Here is a 24,832-nt window from a genome sequence, read left to right on the forward strand (position 1 = left end):
GCGCTTCCGCCGTACGGCACTTGGCAGCCAATAGACGCGCGGGGTGACGTAAGGGCGCGCCGGAAGTGGGGGGCGCGGCGCCGGGCGGCGGGAGGTTTTGGCGGCAGCTGCGGAGCGCGGGGGGGACGCGGCGCCATGAGCGTGCGGCTGAGCGAGGGGGCCATCGCGGTGAGCGGCAGCGCCGGGGCCCCGCGGGTGGCGACGGGGCTGGGCTGGCACCTCAGGGTGAAGGCTGGGTCGGGCCCGGAGAGAAGGGGGCTGGAGGTCGGGTCTGGCCTGGGCCTGAGGGGAGAGACCAGGCCCTGAGGGGAGAGACCAGGCCCTGCCCTGGGCCCGGTCCCGGGGAGCGCTGGCTGGGCCCAGCCGTAACGGCCCTTCCCGTGTCTCTGGCCGTCCGCGGTAATTCCCCCTCCGCTCTGCGTCTCGACGCATTTCTGGGTGAGGTGGTGGTGGCGGCACCTTTCTGAGGGTTTCGCTTTCTCTTCTCCAGGCCATAATGCGGGGGGAGGCTGTCTGCAATCCCGTGCTGCAAGTCATCGTGAGTACTGCCCGGTACCTCCCGTGCCGTGCCCGACTGCGCGGCCTTCTGAGCGCGGCCGAGCTTCCTCTGCAGAGGAGCCCGGCCAGCCCCATGCTCTTTTAGTTTTGTTTTGGGTGACTTGAGCTGTGCTGCTTACATCAGTGCTCGAAAATAAAGCTGAATAGATAGCTTACTGTATGTTTTGGAAAAGTTTCTGAACAAGCGAGAACCAATAACCTGTTGTTTCCCCCTAGAACACACGAGCTATTGCTACAGGAAACGGGCCCCCTCGGTACCGGGTGCTGATGAGCGACGGGGTCAACACTCTCTCCTGTAAGTGGGGCAGGGAGGCTCTGGAAGTGTGGGGATACTCGTGGTGCTGGAGTTTCCAGCATAGTGTTAAGGTGCAAAGTGATGAAACGAGGGCAGTGTGCCTCTTATGAGGACCAGACTCTGAAGTCTGTAACTTTGGGCAAAATCCTTCTCTTCTGGAACTTTTCTTTGTGAACTTTAAGCAAATAACTTGCTGCAGGATATAGTGGAAGTGTAGAAGTCTATACATGTTTTTGTAAAAGTGACTTTTGAAGTATTTTAGTTTAATTTTTCTCTGCCTTATTCTTGCTATATCTGAAGTTTAGAGAATAAATGCAGTGGAGTTTCTGCTCAGTTTTGGTGACTCCTCACCAGTTACACTACATTCTAAACTACAGTAGTACCTAGAAAGGCTGGACTGGGTGATCCTTGAGGTCCCTTCCAACCTGGCATCCTAGGATTCTCTGCATTAACTACCTGAGGAAGTTGTAAGATGGCTGGAAAAGCTGTGGCCAGCCATGGCAGCCCCAGGAAGGCTGGCATGTGGTACCATTGTTTCTGTGGTTTTCTTCTGTTTCTGAAGCTTTCATGTTGGCAACACAGCTGAACTCTCTGGTGGAAGAGGAACGTTTGGCAGCCCAGTGTGTTTGCCAGGTTAACAGGTTCATTGTCAACAGCCTGAAGGATGGAAGGTAAATATGTTTCTTAAATTGTGGTTCTACAGAAAGGCAGCTGCACTGGTGAGTGCTCTGTCCTTTGTGAGTAAGCAGAGACCAACTGGTTTTGGTTGGAATTCTCTGAAAATACTCATTTTTTAGGGTGCAGGAGGGAAATGACACAGCACAAGCAATAGCAGAAATAAAAAAAACCCTAGAGACTGTGATTGCAGTGGGTTCAGGTGTGTCTGATACAGTGATTTAGTAATTTCAGATTTCAAACTGGAATATTCCAGCTTATGTAAAGCCCCATTAAAATTAGCTTTAAATTGCCTGCTCTGGAAAAGAAACAATTAAGGTTTTCTGTTACTTAGCTGTTGTGGAATCTGGTCTTTTATGAAACAAAAATTGAGGGGAGGTAGGATACTGCAAAAAAAAGAAGGGGTCTGAGTGAAGAAATTATATAAAAACCTAGGAGGAATGTCTAGGAGGATATGAACTAAGATTCATATTCTCTATTCAGCATTTTAGTGGAGGGAATACAACTTTTGAGGCAGGGACTATATTATTTCTTGTAAAACTTGGCATAGTTTTTTGATACTTTTAAAGCCCCGTGTTGTGTCAGGGCATTTTGTGTGCCCATTCAGGCTGCCATGGCTGTCCTTGAGGAAATGTGACACTGTTTCAAACCTCCTTGCACCCCACGAGAGGGTTAAGCTGACAATAGAGAGCTTCTGTCTTCCAGATCCCTTGTCCCAGGAGCCAGCCCCTCGTGGCTGGTTCTCTTACCTGCCCTGCAAAGGATATTCAGAGTCTGACAGACTGGGCAGAGGGAGTGAAAGTCTTTCTTGCTGTCTGCTCTGTTTGTAGGAGAGTGGTTATACTGATGGATGTAAATGTCCTGAAAACTGCTGATAAGGTTGGTGGGAATATTGGCAACCCAGTGCCCTATAATGAAGGTGAGTATCCTCCAGAAACAAACACCTTTCAGAACAGGCTGGCTGTTGTGAGAGCCTTTCTGATGCCTGTTTATTTCACTTAACAAGAAGCACTCAGACATGTTCAGCTTTCTTATGCCTGGAGCAGCAACATCCAGATCTTGAAAATCTTTTATATTTGCATAATACAAACCAGCTTTTGTTCCTATATTCATAAATTCTACACCATGGCTGGGGCTCCAGTCTCCATGTGGTATTGAGAAGTATCTTTACCCTCTGATAACACTGGCAGGTTTTTATTATATATTAGTGGTCTCTACTTAGATTTCCAGTAAGTACGTGGAAGCTATTCTATGTCTCTTCATAATGACTAACCAAATAGATTAGTATTTCTTCTGTCTGGAAAGAAAACAGCAGGAGGAAGATGTAATAATGATCTGTGGAACTATAGGATGGCATTGAGAGGATGAATAAAGAATGATGAGTCTCTCTCTCTTTCTTTTCTACACTCATTTGCTGCTCTTTAGTTCTCATTTTGTCAGACAGTGGTTTTAAAAGAGAAGGCTGCACCACACCCCCAAACAGCACCTACTTAAATTAAGGAACTTGTTGAGGTAGGTGCCAGAAACTGGCACAGGTTCAAAAAGCAATTTAGATGTGAAAGAAGAAAAAAAAATAATCCATTAAAGGCTGTTAAACATAACAATACATCCTCTGCATGGATGTTGGGCTCAGGAAGCACTAAAACTTGGATTGCTCAGAGTAGAGAGATGAGAGGCTGGGAGGAAGACCCAGCCAGCAGACAGACTTCCCTAAGCACCCATTCCTGCCCTCCCTCTGAAAAAACATGATGCTCTGGGTGGACCTTAGCTGACCTGCCATGAATCTTTGATTATGTCACATAAGTAACTGTTCCTCATTTGCAGGTGCTGAGTGTACAGTTCTCAGGCAAACGTGGGGTTTTTTTAAATACATTTCTCCCCCTTCCCTGAGATATGTTCAAAAGTCTGGTCTGTTCTCCCAGTTCTGATCTTCATAATAAGTGCTTATTAACCTCCCTCTTCTTTATACAGATTATACACAGATAATGGCTGAAATTTAACAGCAAAGAGCTCTTACTGAAGAATTGGTTTTTTGGTAGAAGTGAACTAAGACATTTTTTTGCTCCTAAGGGACCACACAGTATTGGCAACACTTTTCTGTCGGGTATTTTGGACGAGCAGGGGTGGCAGCTACACTGCCATTCTGCTTAAAAATCTGCTTCACTAATCAAAGAAGGAATTAGACTTCGTTGCAGAGGCAAATACATCTTTCTTCATTAAATTTTCTCTTCCTAGAGAATTAGAGGGGCGTTTGTTAAATGAGCCTAAAGAATCCTTTGTTCCTCTGATAGTTACTTAGCTAATTGCTGTTTAAAAAATGTGTTGACATCTCAGATTTTATGGTTTAATCCCACAGTTGCTGTAGAGACTGAGATTTTCAGCACAGCTACTGAGCAGGCTGGTTTGTGTCTTTCTCCCATTTCCCTTGCTTGTGAACTCCAGTGTTTTGCAGTTGTCACTGTTGCTTAGAAACGACTGGGAATGTGATCTTTTCCAGAACCAAGCTGAAAATACACCTTTAAGGGGATAAATTTTGGTAAAGTTACCATGACTTTGATCCAAGTTGTGTTCTTTGTTTGGGCTTGCAAAAGTACTCAGCCATGAAGTTTTCAAATGGAATGTTTCTGGAGCTGCTGCAGGTCTGTGGTCATAGTAAATGTGGTCTTGCACAAGGTAGTTAAGAGGTCCTGAGTCTGATGTGATGTGTGAATTTAATTTGAGCACTGATGTTCTTCTGCAGACTTTTATTTGAGACTAAATAAGGTTTCTATTACCAAAAATGGTAAAAGTTTAGATTAAAGATGCTTAACTCAGGTGTTCTGCTCTGCAGGGCTGCCTGGTTTGTCAGGAGGGCTGTGATAACGTGGCAGGTGTTTCCAGTTGCAGATTCTTTAAGTTCCTGCATATATTGAGAGACTATCTTTTTGAGGGACACCCAGCTAATGCAGAATGAGTGGCTAAGAACACTTTTTGGTTTTCCTGGGGGGAAAAAATACAACAAAGTGCAGGTATTTTAAAAAGAAGATTTAGTCCTACTTTTAGTCTTGCTTGAAATACAGAGTTTGAATTACTAGACCTGGGATTAAGGAATGTTCTTTCCCAGGCTGTAATGCCACAGTAGGACCCAGGGAGTGAGAAGCTGGCTTTGGGCCACTGCACACTTGAGCAGTAGGTGGTTAATCTGCCTAACAAGGGAGCTGGAGACACAATCTTCTTAATACACATAATAAAAACTTTTCAGGCAGCATTTCATAATAGTATTGAAAATTAAGATTGAGCAGTTTAGTTCCTGTTGAAAACTAGATGGTAATGTTATTACTGTCATTAATCTCATTCAAATTACTCTGATGCTGGACTTCCTTTTTCCTATGACAATTACTTGCTACTTCTGCTTTACTTCTGTTGTTCATCTTCCAATGTTGGAATGTTTGTGTGTTGAAATTCTTTATTCTTGCCCTTCCCACTGTGGTGATTTGATGTGCATCCTTTCAAAGTGCATTTTCTTCCCTCCTCCTCTCCCACCCACCAACAAAAATTATATTTTAGGAGTCCCTGGACTCTACAGGGGAGAAAACTGCAGAGATATTTCTGCTACTTGTGTTTTGAACACATCCACAGATGTGTTAACATATTCCTAGTCTGTTGAGAAACACCAGGCTCTGAGTAGGCAGCCATTAACATGTGAATCTGTGTTTCATAATGCACAAATGTTCTGATGCACCTGGTGGTCTTTGGTTTGGGTTTTAAGGTGGGTTTTTTTTTTTAATTAAGAAGTCCTGGGGGGTGGGAAAAACCAAACCACATTTGGAACAAAAGTAGCAAGGAAATCTTGCTGCTTCATGAGCACATTTCTGCACTTCTTGAATATTTCCCTGGCCAGATGTATTTCTCTCTTCACGTTGGGTGGGTTTTTTACCTCCTCCTACACAAAATGCACGTGGGGTGTTGAGGACTCGCCCTGGCTGGGTCCTCCGAGCAGCTGAGGCTGCTGATCCGGGGGGACATCGGGCTTCTCCATCTAGTGGATTCTGCAGTAAATGCACATCCCACTCTGACGTCGCTCCGTTGCCAGGGAAACCGCTGTCACCAGCTCACCGAGGTGACTACTGCGGCAAGTCAGAGGAGCAGACTGGGTTCTGTGCAGGGGCCTTGTTTTGGATTAAAAATAACCCGAGGGGGTTACCTCTGTAGGCTGCACCACATCAGGCTGTGCTATGTCAGGGAGTCTCCTCCTGTTACTCCAGCTCCTTTTCCTTCCTTCTCTGCCATCCTTTCTTGCCCTGGGATTCTCTGCTTTTGTTCCTCATGATGCTTATGGGCTTGGGTCTGACCTTCTGTTCCAGGTTTTCTGACAGTCTTCCCCCTCACACCCTAAATCAAGGGGGGCTTTGCTCAGGCCCAGGATATTCATCAGCCTGTGGCTTAAGAAGTAGTTGCATCCAAAAAAGACAGAAAATAGTTTCTCATCTGGAGGCAAAAAATGATAGGACAATTTTTCTGCAAAGGAACTGAAATTTTTCAGTGGTAGATTAGTCTGCTAATGTGCTGTTTCTCTAGATAGGTCACTGTGCTCTTGTCATTTGGCATGAATAGAAGGCAAGTAAAAGTCCTGGAATCTAAAAACATGCATGGATTGAACTTCCGATGGCATCCCCTTGCTCCCTGTGCAATAAGCTGCTGTGTCCCAAGAGGGACTCTGGGGAATGCTGAAATGATGACTCCATCACCCCCACAATAAGTATCTTCATCTTTTGGAAATAAAATAGAGCAGGTATTTTCTTTGCCTTGTGTTGACTCAGGTTTGGCTTTACTGAGTGGGTTTTTGGCCCTTTCCAAGTTTTAAGAGGGAATTATCCTACAGTTTTTATCTTTGCTCTTCAGTAGCAGCAGAAACGACCTGTCAGAGCAGTAGAAGCCTGTAAAAACTGAGAAGTTGTCAAGATGACTTCCCTGCTGTCCTTTTAAATAACTGTCAACCCTGAATTCTTTGGAAGTAGAAAGCAGCTGCTTGAGGAGAGAGATCTGACTGAAATTCCTCCACAGTAATTCTGTTCAACAGATAGCTTGCTGCTGCTTCTTTGTCTTGTAACAGCTGAATTTTAGTGTGTGTTCTTTGTTTTAAATTGTTTTCTTCATGCAAGCCTTATTTCCTACAAAGGCTCAAGGGTCGTTTTAATTACTGTGCTCCCTACTGTACTCTCTGCTCTCTTTCTATTTGTGAAGCAGGGCAAGGGCAGCAACGTTCTTCAGCTCCAGCAGCAAACCCAGCACCCAGCAAACCCCAGCAACAGAATGGCAGTTTGTCAGGAGCAGGTAAGAGTAATTTCAGGCAGGAATTCTGGTTTCCATTTATGCAGTATAAAACTACAGCTTAGATTTCTTTTAAAAAAGATCCTATAATGGTGGTGCATGAGAAACACTTCATTAAAGACTAACCTGTGGTTTAGAAAGGTTAACTCCCTCAAGAGGCTGCTGTATGCTTGGATTTAATAACAAAAATAGGAAAAAAAACCCCAAATAAGGCTTCCCCAAGGGAAAAAAAAAAGAGGAAACAACTTATATAAAGCAGTGTAAACTGAACATCTAGCCTGATGCAGTTTTGCAGTCTGGAAGCAGTTCTCTGTGGACACCAGGTGGGCTGCAGGTTGGAGCTGGCCAGTGGATGTGTTACTGGTGCTGAGATACTGAGGCCAGGCAGTTCAGGTGGAGCAGGACTGACATGATCTACATCTACACTATTTTTTCATCAATACTTGATAAACAGTGAGATGCTGAAGCAGGCAGGCAATTTAGATACCAGCCTGTAGACTTTTTAAAGCAAAAAGGTTGGCAAAGTCCTGGCTCTTGGTGCTGCTTTAACCTCTGTTCTTCACCCCGGTGTTTAACACGTATTTGAAGTAGTAAAACTTTGACACTTGCTTAGCACAACAGAAGACAAGCTCTGCCTTCCTGTACTGAAGGCTGATCAAAATAATCCTGCATTTATGCATTAGCAGGATTCAGTGTAGAATTTGCAGTGTTGCTTTATGTCAGGAAATTATTTGATAGGGGGGTACCACCCCTTAGTGGCTCCCCCAAATGGTGTCGATCTAAAGCCTGATGTGTTGGGTTTTAGAGCATAAGCTACTAATGAGTTGTTTCCCACTTGGACTGTGTTTAAGTGATTGACTCTGGACACATCTCCACTTCAGTGTAAGTGCTCTAAAGGTCTGAGAGTGTCTCTTCTGCAGCAGCTTGCAGCCTAGAGAACAATTGTGACCAAGAGCAGAAGTGATTCAAGCAACTTGTAGCCAGTCTGTGGTGCCCACATAGCAGAGAGGATGATGCTTTGGCTGCCTCCCCAGTGTCAAGTACAGCTTCTCTGCAGGGAAAAGTTCTGCACCATGAGTGGGTTTTAGCCTGGCTTTTGTCTGCATGGCTGACATTCTTGATGCTTTGTGGTGGTTTTTCAAAGGTCCTGCTGCTCCCAAGTACCATGCTCCCTCAAACCAGTTTGGGAAAGCAAGTGCTCCCAGCTCGATGAAGACTCCGGGGGGATCACAGGCCAAAGTGGTGCCCATTGCCAGCTTGAACCCATACCAGTCCAAGTGAGTTATCCTGGTGTGCCAGGTATCCCTCAGTCTCATAGGCATGAAGGAACAGCAGCTTCTTGCTTTCTCCTGTATGAATCTCTGTCAAATCGTTCTTTGAGTTCTTTTGACTTTATTGTTAACTTCAAAGAAAACCAACAGCAGCAGCAAAACCACCCAGAGAAACAAACTAAAAAGCCTCCATAGGAGGGGCTGTATGGGGTTTAGTTTGGTTTTTGTTTCTCATTTTGGGTTTTTTGGGTGTTTGTGGGGTTCTTTTGTTTGTTTTTAATTTCATCAGCACTCTGACAATCTGTGATTTGCCTTTGCATTGTCTTGGTGAAGTTCCCCTGCTGAGCTGGATGGCTTTTTAATATTTTAGTTGAAAATCAATTGACTACTTTTTTTTTTTTTTCCTAAAGCAACCTTCTTTTTGGTAACTTAATGACAAAACAGCTCAGTGAAGCTATTCACTTTGGCTACTGTTCTCTTGAAAAGCATGAGGATGTAATTATTTTGTGAATGACACTTTTAAGTTATGCAAACTGATTTGATTACCCAAGTTAAATGCAAATCCTATAATTGAGCTCTTGAGCTCTCGCATGTCTTTTTCAGAGCAGGCAAATTGGTGTGTGAGAGATGTACCCTAAAAGAGTGAAAGATTTGAGGTCTGTTTCTCTGCAGAAGGATTGTTCACTGCTATTATCATACTAGATGCTTTAGGGCTGGCTTTGTTGCTGCTTTCTCTACAACTTTCTGCTGTTAATGGTCTCAACCATTAAAATAGAAAGCAGCAGAAAAGCAGGTAGAGTTGCCGAGGTGCAGTGGAAAGATTCTGCCTTTTAAATAGTGACATTCTAGTTCCAAAGGCTTGTCAATTCAATCTCTTCTTTAAAAAAATAAAGACACAGAGCAGTGATTTCTTGCACGATTTCAGGTGGACCATTTGTGCTCGTGTTACCCAAAAGGGCCAGATCCGCACGTGGAGCAACTCCCGTGGTGAAGGAAAGCTCTTCTCCATAGAGATGGTTGATGAAAGTGTAAGTGTCTGATGTTGAGAAAAAGATAATGTATGCCAGATGCTGATGAAGCCTTCATAAAGACAGAATAGAGGAAATAAAGTGTATTATAGGAAATGGTTTTTTTATTACAAGTGAAGCTTTTATTCCTGTATTCATTAAGCTGAGCATCCACCACCCAGTTTTCTACCCAGAATGAAGCCTTAAACGTATGGCATTGCTGATTCTTTTTCATCAAAGTCTATAGTGTGTGACTAAATTTTTGCAGCTTCAAAATATAGTTGTTTATGGGAACTGACAACCTAATACTTGGGTTTGTGGTGTTTTCCTGTAGATTGAGAATGAGGTCTCATCCTTGCTCGGATATGTGCTGCAAAATGTGGAGGGAGAGGAGCATTGCCTCCAAGTTATAAGCTTTCATTTTCATGAGGAAATGGGAGTACAAATAATTGTAATACTGGGAAATTTCATCTGGGGTTTGCTTGGGGAATGGTATCCAGTTAATCTAACTAAACTTGCAGTTTGTCAGACCTCTTATCAAATTACAGCCTTCTGGCATGAAAACAAACAAGATTCTGCTAGATTAGTGTAAAATGTGAGGTTAACAATGTAACATCTTGTCATCAGCCATTTGTTTTCTGTGCATACAGTCTGTATTAATTAAAAAAACCCCAACACTAATATATCTAGTGAGTTTATAATTGTTATTATTCTTACTTAAAGACTTGACATGTATGAGCAGGAGGTGTCACAATACCCTGTGCTACCTTGTCGAGCTGCATGATGGATTTAATTATTATTTCTTGTTGCACGTAATGGCAATTAATGCCAGTATCTTTGCAGAAGGGTGTGTGTGACATGTAGTTCTTCTGCATTTTCTTCTGAAGCTCCAGATACTGATAGGACAAGGGGTAATGGTTTTAAACTGAGAGAGGGGAGATTTAGGTTCGATATTCGGAAGAAATTCTTCTCTATAAGGGTGGTGAGGAACTGGAATGGGTTGCCCAGGGAGGTTGTTGATGCTCCATCCCTGGAGGCCAGGTTGGATGAGGTTTTGTGTAACCTGATCTAGTGGTGGGTTCCCTGCTCATGGCAGGGGGTTGGAACTTGATGATCTTTAAGGTCCCTTCCAACCTTAATGATTCTATGATTCTAATGAGATTTGTTGGTCAGGTGTAGAATGTGTCATTTTAGCTGTATCTACAAATGTGAGGAGAAGGTTGGTTGTTTCTCACATGCCTGGAGCTAAGCCTGGCAGACCAGGCTGTGTCTGTAGAACTGATGCCACTTAACATTGCAAAGATTGCTTTTTTCTTTCTTTTTCATGCTGAATTCCAGCTCTGACCAGCTCTCTTTCTCCTGCAGGGTGAGATTAGAGCTACTGCATTCAATGAGCAAGCAGACAAGTTCTTTCCACTCATTGAATTGAACAAGGTATGGTAGCATTGTGCTTTCCTAGACTGACACGAGCTAGAAAAGAGGAACTTAAGCCTAGCAAGGATATTTAAAGGTGAACACCATCTATTTTCTCTGTCTGACTGCTGATAATATCCTCTGTTTCATTGCTTTCTCCTGTAGGTATATTATTTTACCAAAGGCAATTTGAAGACTGCTAACAAGCAATATACAGCTGTTAAGAATGACTATGAGATTACATTCACTAATGAGACTTCAGTTGTGCCCTGTGATGATGCCCAGCATCTCCCATCTGTTCAGTTTGAGTTTGTATCCATCTCTGACTTGGAGAACACACCCAAAGACTCAATTGTTGGTCAGTCTAAGTAGCAAAGTGGCAAGCTCTAAAACTTGGAAGTTTTACTTTTGTGCCCTGAATACTGGGGAGGCAGTGAGCACAGTGTGTTGTGATCTCTGGAATGAAGTTGTCCAGTGATGGTTGCCATTAAAAACACCTCAGGCAGCTTTCGTGTTAAGATGCCTTTGCCCTGTTCTGCTAACAATAGATGATTATTTTTCCTCAAACTAAAGGCAGTAAATTATACTTGTTTATTGTGCTCTGATCATTGTTTTCCACAGAAAAGGGCTGAAAGAAAAATGTCCTTGCTCAGCACGTGTGCATTTCATACCTTCCGTGGTCTTGCTTTCTTTCACTATCTAATTATCTCTGTAGTGATCTTGGCATAATTCATTGCATCCAAGTCCAAGTTGCATGACTGTTTTGGCTCGTTTTGTGAAGTGTTGGAGGTTTGTTTTTCTGTCAGTTGTTGGGCAGAGTACTCCGGAAAAATCAGAGGCTTGGGTGGGGGCGAGGGCTCTCAGGTTTCACAGGCACAAGATGCCTGTGATTCAGAGGCATTCAGCTAGGAATTTTAAAGGTAGATCTGTGATATTAAAAATGGTGTATTTTTAGGGAGTGCAGAGGGGATTGTGGTAGCTCTGGGTGCCCAAACATGCAGACTTTTTGAAGTTGCAGCTTAGGGTTGTGGGGCTACAGTGAAGGCACCGGCCAGATGCTGCTTCATGTTACAGTCACTTTGAAACCCTTGTCTGGGAGAGTTGTGCTTAAACAGTCACTTTGCAACTGGAAAGCAGCTCTGAGGGGAAGGATCGTGGAGTCCTGGTAGAGAATAAGTTAACAGTGAGCCAGTGTTGTGTCTTTGTGGCCAGTGGTATCTTGGGATGCATTAGGAAGGTGTGGCCAGTAGGTTGAGGGAGGTCATCTTTATTTTGCCCTGCTGAGGCCACATCTGGAACACTGTATTCAGTTCTGGGATCCCCAGTTCAAGAGACAGGGAACTGCTGGAGAGTCCAGGCAACTAAGATGACTGGGGCATTGGAGCATCTCTTATGATGAAAGGTTGAGAGAGCTGGGACTCTAGCCTGGAGAAGAGCAGGCTGAGAGAAGACCTTATTAATGTCTATAAATATCTAAAGGGCAAGTATAATGAGGGTGGAGTCAGGCTCTTTTCAGTAGTGCCCAGCAGTAGGACAAGGGGCAATGGGCATAAACTGGAACACAGGAAGTTCCATCTGAACATGAGGGAAAACTTTATGGTGAGGGTGACAAGGCACTAGGACAGGCTGCCCAGGGGGCTGTGGAATCTGCTTCTCTGGAGATGTTCAAAACCTGCCTGAGTGCAGTCCTGTGTCATGTGCTCCAGGGAATCCTCATCTAGCAGCGGGTTGGATTAGATGATCTCTGGAGGTCTCTTCCAACTCCAGTGGTTCTGTGAAACCCCTTGGCTGGGAGACTTGTGTTTAAACAGCAAGAGTGTGTGTTACAGGATCAGGGCTCAAGTCTTGTGACAGAATGTGATGGGGAAAGATAGTACAATGCCTTGATCTCCCTAATGTGGTGAGGCTTGCATTCATTAATATCTTAATGAATTCATCAACAAAATTAAAGCACTGAAGGGTTCTGTAGTGAAGCATTCCTACCATCATACACGTAGTTGCCATATCAGATTTTATTTGAATAGGGAGCTAGGATACAAGGTAAAAATCTGACACTAGGTTTGAATTCTTCTCTTGTGATCTTGTATTCCCCAGTTGTGACCCTTGAGTAACTCTAAATTGTAACTGTTTTTCAGATGTAATTGGTATTTGTAAGAGCTATGAAGATGTCACTAAAATCACAGTGAAATCCAACAATAGGGAGGTATCCAAGAGGAACGTGCACCTGATGGATACATCAGGGAAACTGGTGACAGCTACACTGTGGGGAAATGAGGTATGTGCTGTCCTACCTGTTCTTAAGCAAAGGCTCCTTTGTGTAGGCTGAGAGGAATGAGTGTGCTGATGTCATCTGAGATGGGCAGAGCATGGAGACAGGGTCCCGGGTGTGCAAGGATCAGGGGCAGGGAGGAGGTGAGAGACTGTCTGGTTTCATTCAGGTGTGATGTTCTTAACCTTTTCGCTGACAAACTGCTGACATGATCTGACTAATGTGTTCTGAACAACTGCAGCCACATCTCCAGTCCAAAGACTGAAGAGAACAGACTTCTAGTTTAGGAAAGGATATGAGTTGCAGTTTGATTATGGAAAAGCCCAGTGGCTACTGCTGCCTCATTTGAGCTGAGCTTTATTTGTAGGGTGGGATATGTTACCCTGCATAAATCACTGCTTAACTAGTGGCTTTCCCTCTAGGGGAAGCCTGTATCTCAGACTGGGAGTTTAAAGCATCAGAGCCTTGGAATTGAAAGTTTGAGTAGCTGCACTAAACTGCTGCTTTATCCTTTTAACAGGCTGCTTTGTTTTCCAGCAGTGTTGTAGATACTCGGGGATTTATGTCCCAGTCCATAAAATGGGAGTGATCCTGCCAGCTTGACAGTGATGCTTAATGGCTAAATGATCAAGTGCACTGATGTTGTGGGTAGCTAAACACCATTAACCATCTGCTGATAGAAGTGAAGTAAACCAGAGCTCAATATCACAAAATGTTGGGGTCTAACCAGCTTCTTAGAGGCTGCTGGTGATCAGTTTCTGGCTGACTCTGCCAACATAGATCAGGGTAAATCTGTTTGCCTGCTTGTGGATTAAGAGACAAGAAGTGGTGTGACTGAAGGATTCTCTGGTTCCCTGGGAAATGGGGTGTTAGGATTACAGCCTGAATTGTTGGCTGCCTTCTCTTCAACTCCTAGTGGTACCATATAAAGCATTACCTTCTAAATACAGGAGGACAGTTGGATCCAGGTTTGGTCTCTTGTCACAGTGAATGAACACAAGTTCAGTGCTTTCCATGCTAGTGATGTTATCTGTTTGTCACACATACAGGCTGAACAGTTTGATGGGTCCAGACAACCTGTGATAGCCATCAAAGGAGCCCGAGTCTCTGACTTTGGTGGTAGAAGCCTGTCTGTCCTGTCCTCCAGTACAGTTGTGATCAACCCTGATAGCCCAGAGGCTTTTAAGCTCCGAGGATGGTATGGCTGGGTGTTTATGTTGATGCTGTGGAGTATTTGTTTAATCTCTGTGTGCTTGGGCAGCCTGTGCAGCGCTGAAGAAAAGTAGCAGAGGATACAGGTTCCAGTGTTAGAGAAACTTCTCTTCCTTGAAAGCACTAGAGCCTGAAAGGCTGTCCTTTTTAAGTTGTCCAATTCAAAAACTTATAATTCCATGACAGACCTTGAAAAATTGAAATAGGAGTAGTGCATGCTGATCCAAAGCTTTGGAAGGCAGCATGAAATCAGACTTGACCAGCTCCACTTTCTGAGGTATTAGATCTGAGAGAACAATCTTTTTTTTTTTTTTTTTCTCACCAGCTTTTTTCCATTTTGTGGATTGTGTTAAGCACTGGGTGACTATAGACTAGAGGAACTGTCTTGACTTCCTCCAGTGTCTGTTCCTTACCAGATATTTTTCAGATAGCAAAATAACAATTTTATTGTTGTCAGGAAAGCAAAGTGATTTCTGTGTGGTTTGTTGCTTTTACTGTAAGTAGTTTCTAAATTGTCTGTTATAACAGCTAATACAGTGAGATGTGGCAGATGAATAAATAGGTTTAAGTGCCAATGGCATCAGATTCCTGAATCCTGGCCTTTTGGGTTCTAGTTAAATCACCCAGACAGGGATAAAATACAATGGCATTCTCCATTTGTCATTGAGCTGTGGTTCTCCCCTACTTCAGGAAGGCTGTTGAAGATAAAATTGATTGCAAGTCTTAACAATTCGTGTCATACTTCAATTAAGTTCAGTTTTTGAGTCTTGATGGTGTCACAAAATCACAAAACACACCAGAATGGGATGGCATTTTTGCTGAACAGCAGTCAGTTCTTTCTTGTTTTAACAGAGGAAGCTTAATCTGTTCAATGCTATTTGCTTTTTCTTTCAAAGCTGCTGTGGAGATAATGGTACCATGTAATTTAATTTTAATTATGGAAATATCTTGATGCCCTTAAATCTTGTTATCTGACAGACTTTAAGAAGCATGCAGTGCGTGGTTTGACCACTAGCTGGCAAACAAATTGCAGTTATATAGAACAAAGCTGTCATCCTTTGTGGGTTTATAAAATACTGTGCTAATTAAGTCGGACTATTAACTTCTTCTGAAATGCTATTTTTGTTTGTAATATACACAAATTATTGTAATTGTTTCCTTTGCAATCATTGATAAAAAAATACTCATGTATTAAGTACATGAAACTAAATGTAAGCTCTTGAGAAGTCTGTTTGGTCTCCTAGCCAAAAATAGAATTGTGTCTCTGTGGTTCCAGGTTTGACTCTGAGGGGCAGCTTCTGGAATGTGCCTCCATCTCTGATGTGAGGGGTGGGCCAGCATCTGGGGTCAACACCAACTGGAAAACCTTGTATGAAGCCAAATCTGAGAACTTGGGACATGGAGATAAGGTAAAACATGGGCCACCGAGTTCCAGCCCTGTGTATTGGGGAGAAAATAGAGGCAGGGTTGATGCAGGTGTTGAAGTAGCACAGTTGTTGAGCAGTATGTTCTTACTCTGCCAGAATTTATGCTGTTAAATATATTTTTTTTCAAATAAATTCAAGCTTGTTGCTGGTGTTGCAACATGATACGATGTTTGCAAGAAAATTCTAAGCCCTTGTATAAATGAGGGGGGCAAGTTCACCCCAAGATGTTTATATAAATAGCACAAAGTGTTCCAGGAGAAACAGATGCATTAGGAGGAAGTGGTTTTCAAGGGTGAACACTTGGTCAATAGAAGAGCTCAGAATAAAACCTATGTCTGGCGTTCCGGTCCAGTAACATCTCTAGGCTTATACTGCTTCTTGATGTATTTTAAAATATTTATTTTTTGCAAACTTAAGTACTAAACTGTTCAGAATATGCAAGAGCTTCTATCTAAGGAAAAGAACTACCTGTAATTCAGGTGTTTTCTCTGAGACTTTTTGCACATGCTTCTTAAACCACCTCTGGTTGTCTGATCACAGACTTGACCACGGTCTTAAACCAACAGGGTGATTATTTGAGTGTGGTGAGTGGGTATTTGACTCTGTAGGCTATAGTTTAATCAAATGCTTATCTGTAATGCTACACAGTAGACTTTCTGATTTTTAATTGGATCTCAAAAGAAGCACAGGAAAGTGCAGAACCCTAATCCTGTGAAAAAAGTGGAGATTGGAACAGACACAATGGAGAAGCAAATACACTTTATCTAAAGAAAACCCAGCAATTGGAGCTTCTTGCAATGGCAACACAATAATCTTGCTGTAGGGGCTTTATTTAACATAATGGAAGCCTGAAAATTATTTCAGCAGAGGGGCTGATATACACTTTCCCAATAATCTATAGCTGTTAAAGCTTTCTAATCCTAAATATCCAAGCACGGGTGCCTTGCTTTGTAGTTAATTCAGAATTGGAAAACATTGGGTATTTTGAGGCTAATGTTGCTCACTCACTCTCCCAGGCAGATTATTTTAGTTGTGTGGGCACGGTGGTACATCTGCGCAAGGAGAACTGCATGTACCAGGCCTGTCCCTCTCAGGAGTGCAACAAGAAAGTCATCGACCAGCAGAACGGGCTCTATCGTTGCGAGAAGTGCGATCGGGAGTTCCCCAACTTCAAGTACCGCATGATGCTGCTGGTGAGCCAGTGGGCTGGAACCAGGGGGTGTCCGGGGTGGGAAAGCACCTCTAAAGGTCATCTCGTCCAGCTTCCCTGGGAAGACATCTCTAAAGGTCATCTTGTCCAACTTACCTGCAATCAGCAGGAACAGCTCGCACTAGACTGGATTGCTGAGAGCCCCAACAAGCCTGACCTTGAATGTTTCCAGGGATGGGGCCCCCACCACTCCTCTAGGCAGCCTTTTTCACTGATCCACCACCCTCATATTAAAAATTTTTTTCCTAATGTCCAACGTAAATCTACCCTTCTCTAGCTTGAAACCATCACCCCTTGTTACATGCCCTGGTGAACAGCTCTTCCCCAGGCCTGTATAGGCACCTTTCAGGTATTGGAAGGTCTCTACAAGATCCCCCCGGAGTCGTCTTCAGGCTGAACTTCCCTCAGCCTGTCTTCATTAGAGAGGTACTCCAGCCCTTGGATCATTTTTGTTGCCCTCTTCTGGACATGCTCCAACAGGTCCACATCCTTCTTGTGTCGGGGGCTCCAGAGCTGGAGGCAGAGCTCCAGGTGAGGTCTCACTGGGGCAGAGTAGAGGGGCAGAATCACCTCTCTCCATTTGCTGGCCACGTTGCTTTGGATGCAGCCCAGGATGTGCTTGGCCTTCTGGGCTGCACTTGCACATTGGTGGCTCATGTCCAGCTTTTCATCCACTGGTACCCCCACATCTTTCTCCACAGACCTGCTCCCTAGCATGTCTTCCCCCAGCCTTTGTTCATATCTGGTTGCCCCAGCCCTGGTACAGGACCCTGCACTTGGCCTTGTTAAACCTCGTGAGATTGACCTGGGGCCACTTCTCCAGGTTATGCAGGTCCCTCTGGATGGCATCCTGTCCCTCTGGTATATTGACCACACCTCCTAGCTTGGTGTCACTAGAGGAGAGAGTGTGTCTCACCCTTGTGCAGCCCAAACAGAAATGGGGTGTTACTGTGCTGTCTGTGGGTTAGAGGATGGTTCAATTTGCTTGTGTGCTCTACCTGGGTGAGGGATGTTTCATTGAGCTGATTAGCAGTTTGTTTTCCTAGTGCTCCAATTAAAAGCTCCTCTCCTTGCCAAAAAGTTGATGCTAGCTCAGTTGGTTCTGGTTTCCAAGTGTACTATGCAGTGCAGAGTACAGATGGCCTACGCCTCTTCAGTAGTGAAGATAAACTGAAGGAAAAAGGCATTTCTGGAGAGCAGTAATTGCACTTTTACAGCTGCTACCTATATTTAGTACGTTTTTTGGAGTAGGTATTGTTCTGTCTCATGCTTTAATGGAGCCTGCTTCAGAAAGTTGTCTGAGGGTTATTACTGTGATGGCCACTTTACACCACAAACATTGAACCTTTCCCTGTTTTACATTTTAAGTTAGAGTTGTATCTGCTTCTTAGAAATGCTGTGCCAGGTGGGCATGCAGAGAGAAGGGAACTAACCCTGCAGTGTCACTAAAACACAAACTGCTGCTGAATAATTTCTAGCAGATAACTTCTAGGAATGCAGGAGCTACTTTACACAGCAGAGTCATTACTGTAGAACATAGAAGGGCATTCTGAGGGTACATCATGGCTTTCAGAACACTGTCTTTCCTATTTTCCTATTCCTAAATGTTAAAGCAGCCAGGAAATGCATGTGAAGCTGGTACTTGATCTTTTTACTGCTCAGTCACGTCCTTGAATGTTTAGGTAGTTTTCTTGTAACAGAATTACATGGTTTTATGCTCAGGTACTCAGGTATGTACAAAATAAATGCAGTTTACAGCCTCACTCGTGTCCCCCTTGGTGGTTGTTGTTCTGGACTACCTGTTCTTACTCACTGCTCCTCAGTGACAGCAGAACTGAGCTGAATATCCATCAGTGTGTCCCACTGTGGTCCTGTTGGCCTTTTCCTGTGACACAATGTACTGTCAATATTAACTTGCCAGAAGTTACTGTGACATCTATGGAGCTTAAAAAGAAAAGGTAGCAAGTTACTGCTTTCCACCCTCAGTGATGGGAAGTACCAACAGCACACAGGGCTCTGATAGTTACTGGAAATTTAAAACTGCAGCTGTGAAATAAATTTTTCATTTGTCTTTCATCTTCCTTGAGGAATAGGCAACTGGACAAATCAACCATTTGGTTTTTTTGTTTATTTTAGGTGACCATTGCAGACTGTCTAGAGTATCAGTGGGTGACTTGTTTCCAAGAATCTGCAGAATTCATTCTTGGACAAAATGCAGCTTTCCTGGGAGAACTGAAGGAAAAGGTCAGTCAACTCACTTAACTGTAATCTTAGGAAATGTCTATAAGTGAACTGTGTTTCACACATCTTGTTGTTGGGCTGTCCTCAAGTTTCTTGCTTGGCAGCTTGGAGAAAGATGAAAGGTATGTGTGGATCACCAGTGCTGACCCATCAGAGAGCATCATTTCCTCCCTGTGGAGCGCTCCTAAGTCAGCAGAGGTGGCAGAGCCAGTGGGTTATGTTAATGTGGTTGCTATGGAAATTAACAGCATTATAAAAACAAATCCAAAAGTGTCATATGAAGGAAAGGGATATTATATTTATTTTGGCTAGAATTTGATCTTGCCCGTTCTCTGGGTGATAAGCCAGCTCAGGGGCCCAGCAGCCCAAGATTGTTCTCCAGATGTTGGACTTCAGTATCTTTTACAAAGTTCACAAATTCTTCCTTCTCCCTAGTCTGAAGTTCTTGGCAGGAACTTGTTTACTCTCCTCAGGATTATTTTCCACAGGCCATCTGCCTGGAGAGCTGGTTTCCTCCATAGTTTGCTCCCACAGTCAGTCTGTCTACCTCTGAGCTCTTTTGGCTGTTAAAAGCTGGAGATTCAGCCTGTCCTTGTCACCTGGACCTGGAGAGGCAGCCCAAAACTTGACAACAGAACCACAGCCTGTAGGGGCCTGACAGTTTTAACACATGTTGACTCCAGTAGGGAGGACAGGCTGTTCTGGTGCTGTACCTAGATTAGAAGAGTCTGCAAAAAACCCTCTTTTAGCCATGAATGCTAACAATATTATCCCTAATGTGTTCCAAAACATTGTTTACCAAACCAAAAAGTTCCAGAACACTTTGTATGTATCTGTGTAAGTAGGCAGGAAGCTTTTTGAACTCATGTGTTAGCCTACTTCTGAAGGCTCTTTTTCCCACCAGATACCATCAGAAACTTTGTGGGTCATACAAAAACCATGACTTGTAAAATGGGTCATTGACAGATATGCTTAAGTGATCTTTCTTTGACAGATTAAAACACTTTTAAGGTTGTCAGCCATTCAACACTGACAGTATTTTCCTCCCTTTGTCACTGTCTGCTTTTCTGCCACTTTTTCCCTGTTTCCAACCAAAAGAATATTTTTTTAGTTGTCAACTACATAAAATTTATGTGACTTTGGTATGGGGTTTTTCTGAATTATGGTAGGGAAGGTGTGCTAAGCTCTTGCACGTGAGCACTGCCGTGCTCCCAGGCTGAGGCTGGTTGATACTAGAACTCCACAGGTACACCGTTGTTGGTGTACTCATTGCTTGGTTGTGAGAGGGCACCAAAGCAGGAGGGATTGCTGAGGCTGTAGTCCTGGTTGTACTGAGACTGTTGTAGACCTCATCCACTTCTGCAGAGCAGAGCTAGTTTTCCTGTAATTTGCATACAAGAATGATTTGGGGGGGGATTTCCTGCATTTTGGCTCTCTATGGGTGAGTGGTACAAAGCATCTGCTTCTGGGCTGCTAAAAGGTTTTGTGATATGAAGGTTGGACACGTGTTCTGTGGGCAGATACATTGCTAGGGCATTCTAATTAGATGTGCTTGCATTTTTGCATTTCCATTTTCAGATCTTCTTAACTTGTCAATGTTTTCTTACTCTGAGGGTGCTTAGGCTCTGCTAGAGTTCAAACAAAGTTTCTCAGTCACTTTAAATGCTGGAGAGGACTGGGTAGGGAAGGAGAGAAGAGTGGATCCTGTGTAACAGAACAAACATGTAATGTCTTTTGAAGAGCTGCCTAATGGAAATGGCTGAGGATAGAAAATGGAACATAATATGGAATGAGCCCTTGAGTGGGAATGCTTTGTGTGCCAGGAGAAATTGTTTTTGATTTGACACTTTTATGAGCCTTTAAAAATGAGACTTGATGCACTTTCAGTAAGCTTTTCTTAGTGTTGTTTTTTTTTCCTCTGAAGACCTGCTGCAGTGTCTGAAGCTGGGAGGAGTCTTCCCACTGCTCACTCTCTGTTGGGTCCATGTACAGCCAGTGACCACTCACAGCATAGATATGCATGCATGGTTTTTTATCTGCTTCTCCACTGTGCTTGTTATCAAAGGCAGTAATGTAGGGAGGCAGTGACTGGTATGCTAACAGCATCTTCCACTCACTAATGGTTAGCAGAGTTTGTGGCAGAGCTGGCAACAGAAGCCAAATGCTTTATTAAGCGAGTTTTCTTATCCTCTGATCCATACGATGGTCAGAAGAAGGGGGTTTAAATATTCAGGAGGGCTATCTCTACGTTTTTCAGCTTGTAAAACCAGCTACTCCTGTTCACCTTCATGTGTTGTGCTTTTCTAAACCTTAGGAGAATGACTGTGTAGTGTAAAATAGTGCTGCACACATTGAAAAACAGCAGATGTAACACTTGGAAAATGAGTGGAGCTGAGGTGGGTTCAATTCCAGATCAGATGCTCTGTCTGCTGCTGGAGTGACTGATCAAGTCAAGTGCATCTGGTAGATAAATGCATTAATAATTACTTGTCTGTATCATCATGAGGCTGCAGGATTTTTATGGAATGTCAGCAAAGGTTTTTGCAGCAAATTTTTGCAAAAATAAACTTTTTCTCCCCACAATCTCCACAACTTGTCTGCTTCTTTTCTACTGTTTTGACAAATTGTCTGTTAAAAATGATGATGATGTTTAGTGTTCATATGGCAATTAGAAGCAGCTTATGTTATAAATATGACAGAGTCTTCTAATGGTTATAAAAGCATGTTCAAAATATGCATCCACTTTTTTATATAGCATCCTCTTAAATAGGTCTGTGTCAGGATCTGAAGGATACATGCAGCCTTGATGGATAAGCAGAGAACAGAATGCCTACTAAGACAATTAATAGGGAAATAATTAACTCTGTCAGCGTTTGTGATCATAGCAGCACATCAGAATTAGCCAGTTAAGCAGCATGAGAGAATCTCATGTGGATTTATAGTATTTTCATTCTCTGTACTTGCCTGCAGACTCGGTGCAACTCTACATTGTTTGGGTTAAGTAGCTAAAAAGTTTCAACCTTGAGCTAAACTTTCTCTTTAAAACCTTTTAAGTTGTGGTTGTGGCATCTGAATTATTTTGGAAGCTTCAGCTTTGCCTGTATGATTCACCATTTTGCCAACATCAGCAAAAGATGATCTGTTCCCAAAGTTGATGGTACTGCTGGAAGCCTGGAGTGTCTGCAGCTGATGTCTTTGTCCTCCTCACAGAACGAGCAGGCGTTTGAGGAAGTCTTCCAGAATGCAAACTTCAACACCTACGAGTTCAGGATCCGAGTAAAGCTGGAGACTTACAACGTAAGTACCTGCAAACAGCAAATAATGTAGCATGTGGCTCCTGTAGTTTGACTTATCTCCATAGGAGGTGGCTTTCTCCTCCTGGATTTATGAGAAGCTGTCAGAGATACTTGCTCACACAAACACTGTCAGCCTTGAGCTGTCATTAATGCTGCTCCCTCTCAGGTTCATCAAGCCTGGCTTGTGTCACATAAAGCCAGCAGAGCTGCTCTGGGAGGCAAGTTGACTCTCCCAGCTCACCTTGCCACCAAGAGCAGGAAGGTGCTGGCGCAGAAGGAGGTTAGAACCAAATGTCAGGAGTTCTGAGGGTTCTTCCTTGATGTGCCATGTTGCTCCTTCACAGGATGAGTCTCGTATTAAGGCCACAGCACTGGATGTCAAACCTGTGAACTACAGAGAGTACAGCAAGAGGCTCATCTCCAGCATCAGGAGGAATGCACAGCTGCTGTGAGGAGGCCAGTGCTGCCAGGCTGAAGCCTCAACTGCCAGGAAAAGTCAACAGATGATGTGATCCTGACTTTTGTCCCACTCGTGCGTGACAATTTGGCATTAGTTACACCCTGCATGGTAGCCCAGCCTAGTGGGCTCAGTGATGTCCTGCATTTCTCTGAAGATACACCCCTCCTAGGTAAGAGTGTTGCAATGGTGTAGGCTGCTGGGCTCTAGTCAGCTGTGACAGCTCTGAAGAGGAATCTCCAGATGGATTACCAAGGTCTTTAGACAAATGTCTGAAGTGAATTTGCTTTCTTACTATAGGCAAAGCTGAATTATATCACCCTTGTGCTTCCTCTTTGCAAGAAAGTAGTGAACCTTGACGTTTGGACTTGTTGAGCAGAGAGTAGGAGTTAGAGCTTTCACCACACAGCTCTCAGATGTGGACCAAGGAGAACAGGTCTATTAGGGTGAGTTAGTTCCTTTCCCTAGATTTCAAAGGCTTTCTTTTTCCACAGGTGCCACACAGTTGTTAATGCTTGGAATGGCAATATGGTAGAATTATTAATCAAAGGCATATCTCTTATATCTGAAGAATATCCTTCCTTCAGGGTTTAATAGACTGAGTCAGATGGGTCTGATATTAATCAAAATTGTCTCTTCTGAGGAAGGCAGATAAGCATTGACTCTTCATCCCCCAGGGAAATCTAGGCAACTACAAAGCATTGCTTTAGTTTTCTCTTCAATTAATACTATGGATTTTTTACTTACTTTAGCTCACATTTCCTGCCTATACATATTTTGTATGTTTGTGTGTTCAGTCTCTTTGGTTTTATTTGTAATGTTGTTAATCAGAAGCAGGTCTTTAAATGGGGGAAGCTTTGTTTCAATAAACACTGTTTAATTTCTGTGTAGTGGATTTTGCTTTCTTTGAACACCAAAGACTTCTCATTACTGGAAAGCAATTAATTAGCTTTCATAATAAGCATTCACTTGGGGGAGATGTTACCTTATTACAAACTCTAAGGTTAGACTGAAGAATGGAGACTTCTTTGCCTGATGTTAACAGGATGGAAATGCAGTGATATTTTCCCCATTTCTGTGCCTGGGAATGCTGATGAGCTGGCACTTCTGGGATTTTTATTGACGTTTACACAGCAGTCTAAAACTAACCAGGCTTTGAGATTTGTTCAGACATAGAGCTGGTACAGAAAACAGTAATTATGCTACTGGGCTTTTCAGTCAGCAGAGCATGCTAGCTCTGTGTGCTCCTAATCACATTAATTATGTGTTCCCTGGCTGCAGCTCACAGCTTGGCATTTGCTGCACAGCTCCAAGCATCCAGGCAGTGCTGCAGCATGGGTCTCTGGTAGCAAAACTGACATTTATTTATTTATTTGGCTCCACAGAGCACTGTTTCCTCATGTACTCAGTTGGTGCCCTTTATTTCCCATAATTACCTGTTCGTTGCCTGAGCTCTTTGTTTAAGAACAGGAAATACTATTTCCATTGATGGACATCAAGGAGGTTATTCTGGGTCCACGAATTGCATGAGCAACCCCTGCCTCTTTTGAGGTTCTGGGGATCATGGCTGTGCTCTTCTGCTGATGTCTTGAATCTTTTATTGAAGTATTTGTTCCCTCTGACCTTGCTCATAAAGCACTGACTATAAAATTACAGTCTTCAGCACGGTTCTGGATTGGCAAGTGGTAGGTTAGTGGTGGTAATCTAGCTTCCCACTCTACTAACCAGTCCCTTAGTTCTGCTTCCTCCTTCCCAGCTTGAGGGGACTGCTAACAAGGGGTAATGAAAAATGTTCCGTGGGGCTGTTTGTAATTCCTGTGCACTGGGAAGTGTTTCCAAGGGTTTGAAGTGAGAAGACAAGGGGAGCTGGATTAGAACTGGAAGGCAGGAGATTTAGGTTGGACATGAGGAGGAAATTCTTTAGAGTGAGGGTGGTGAGACCCTGACCCAGGGAAGCTGCCCCATCCCTGGCAGTGTTGAAGGGCAGGTTGGATGGGGCGTGGAGCAACCTGGTCTGGTGGGAGGTGTCCCTGCCTATGCAGGGGGGTTGGAACTGGATGATCTTCAAGGTCTCTTCCAACCCAAACCATTCTGGGATTCTGTGATTTATTTTTGCCTGTATTTGCTGCCATTGCAGCTTGACCTCTGCTGGGGCAGCTCCTTCTCCCAGAGGGAATTGCTGGGTTTGCTC

The 24,832-nt window shown here is 43.6% G+C and overlaps 1 protein-coding gene across 2 annotated transcripts; it reads left to right on the plus strand.

Moving 5' to 3' along the window:
• The first annotated feature begins 67 nt into the window (after positions 1-67).
• Positions 68-23,531, plus strand: RPA1 (replication protein A1). 2 transcript variants are annotated; one of them, XM_051635906.1, is made up of 17 exons: positions 68-168; positions 491-538; positions 775-853; positions 1,416-1,524; positions 2,359-2,447; positions 6,755-6,841; positions 7,983-8,115; positions 9,035-9,137; positions 10,482-10,550; positions 10,695-10,887; positions 12,665-12,804; positions 13,848-13,996; positions 15,287-15,419; positions 16,454-16,630; positions 18,784-18,891; positions 22,099-22,185; positions 22,529-23,531. In XM_051635906.1, exons 1-17 carry the CDS (start codon positions 136-138, stop codon positions 22,634-22,636), a joined length of 1,845 nt encoding a protein of 614 aa, XP_051491866.1. In that variant the 5' UTR covers positions 68-135; the 3' UTR covers positions 22,637-23,531. The 2 variants fall into 2 exon arrangements, with proteins under 2 accessions (XP_051491866.1, XP_051491865.1); XM_051635905.1 differs by having other exon boundaries at positions 95-168; positions 6,752-6,841.
• The last annotated feature ends 1,301 nt before the right edge of the window (positions 23,532-24,832 follow it).

This window comes from Apus apus, chromosome 18 (assembly GCF_020740795.1).
Source record: "Apus apus isolate bApuApu2 chromosome 18, bApuApu2.pri.cur, whole genome shotgun sequence".
Taxonomy (NCBI): Eukaryota; Metazoa; Chordata; class Aves; order Apodiformes; family Apodidae; genus Apus; species Apus apus.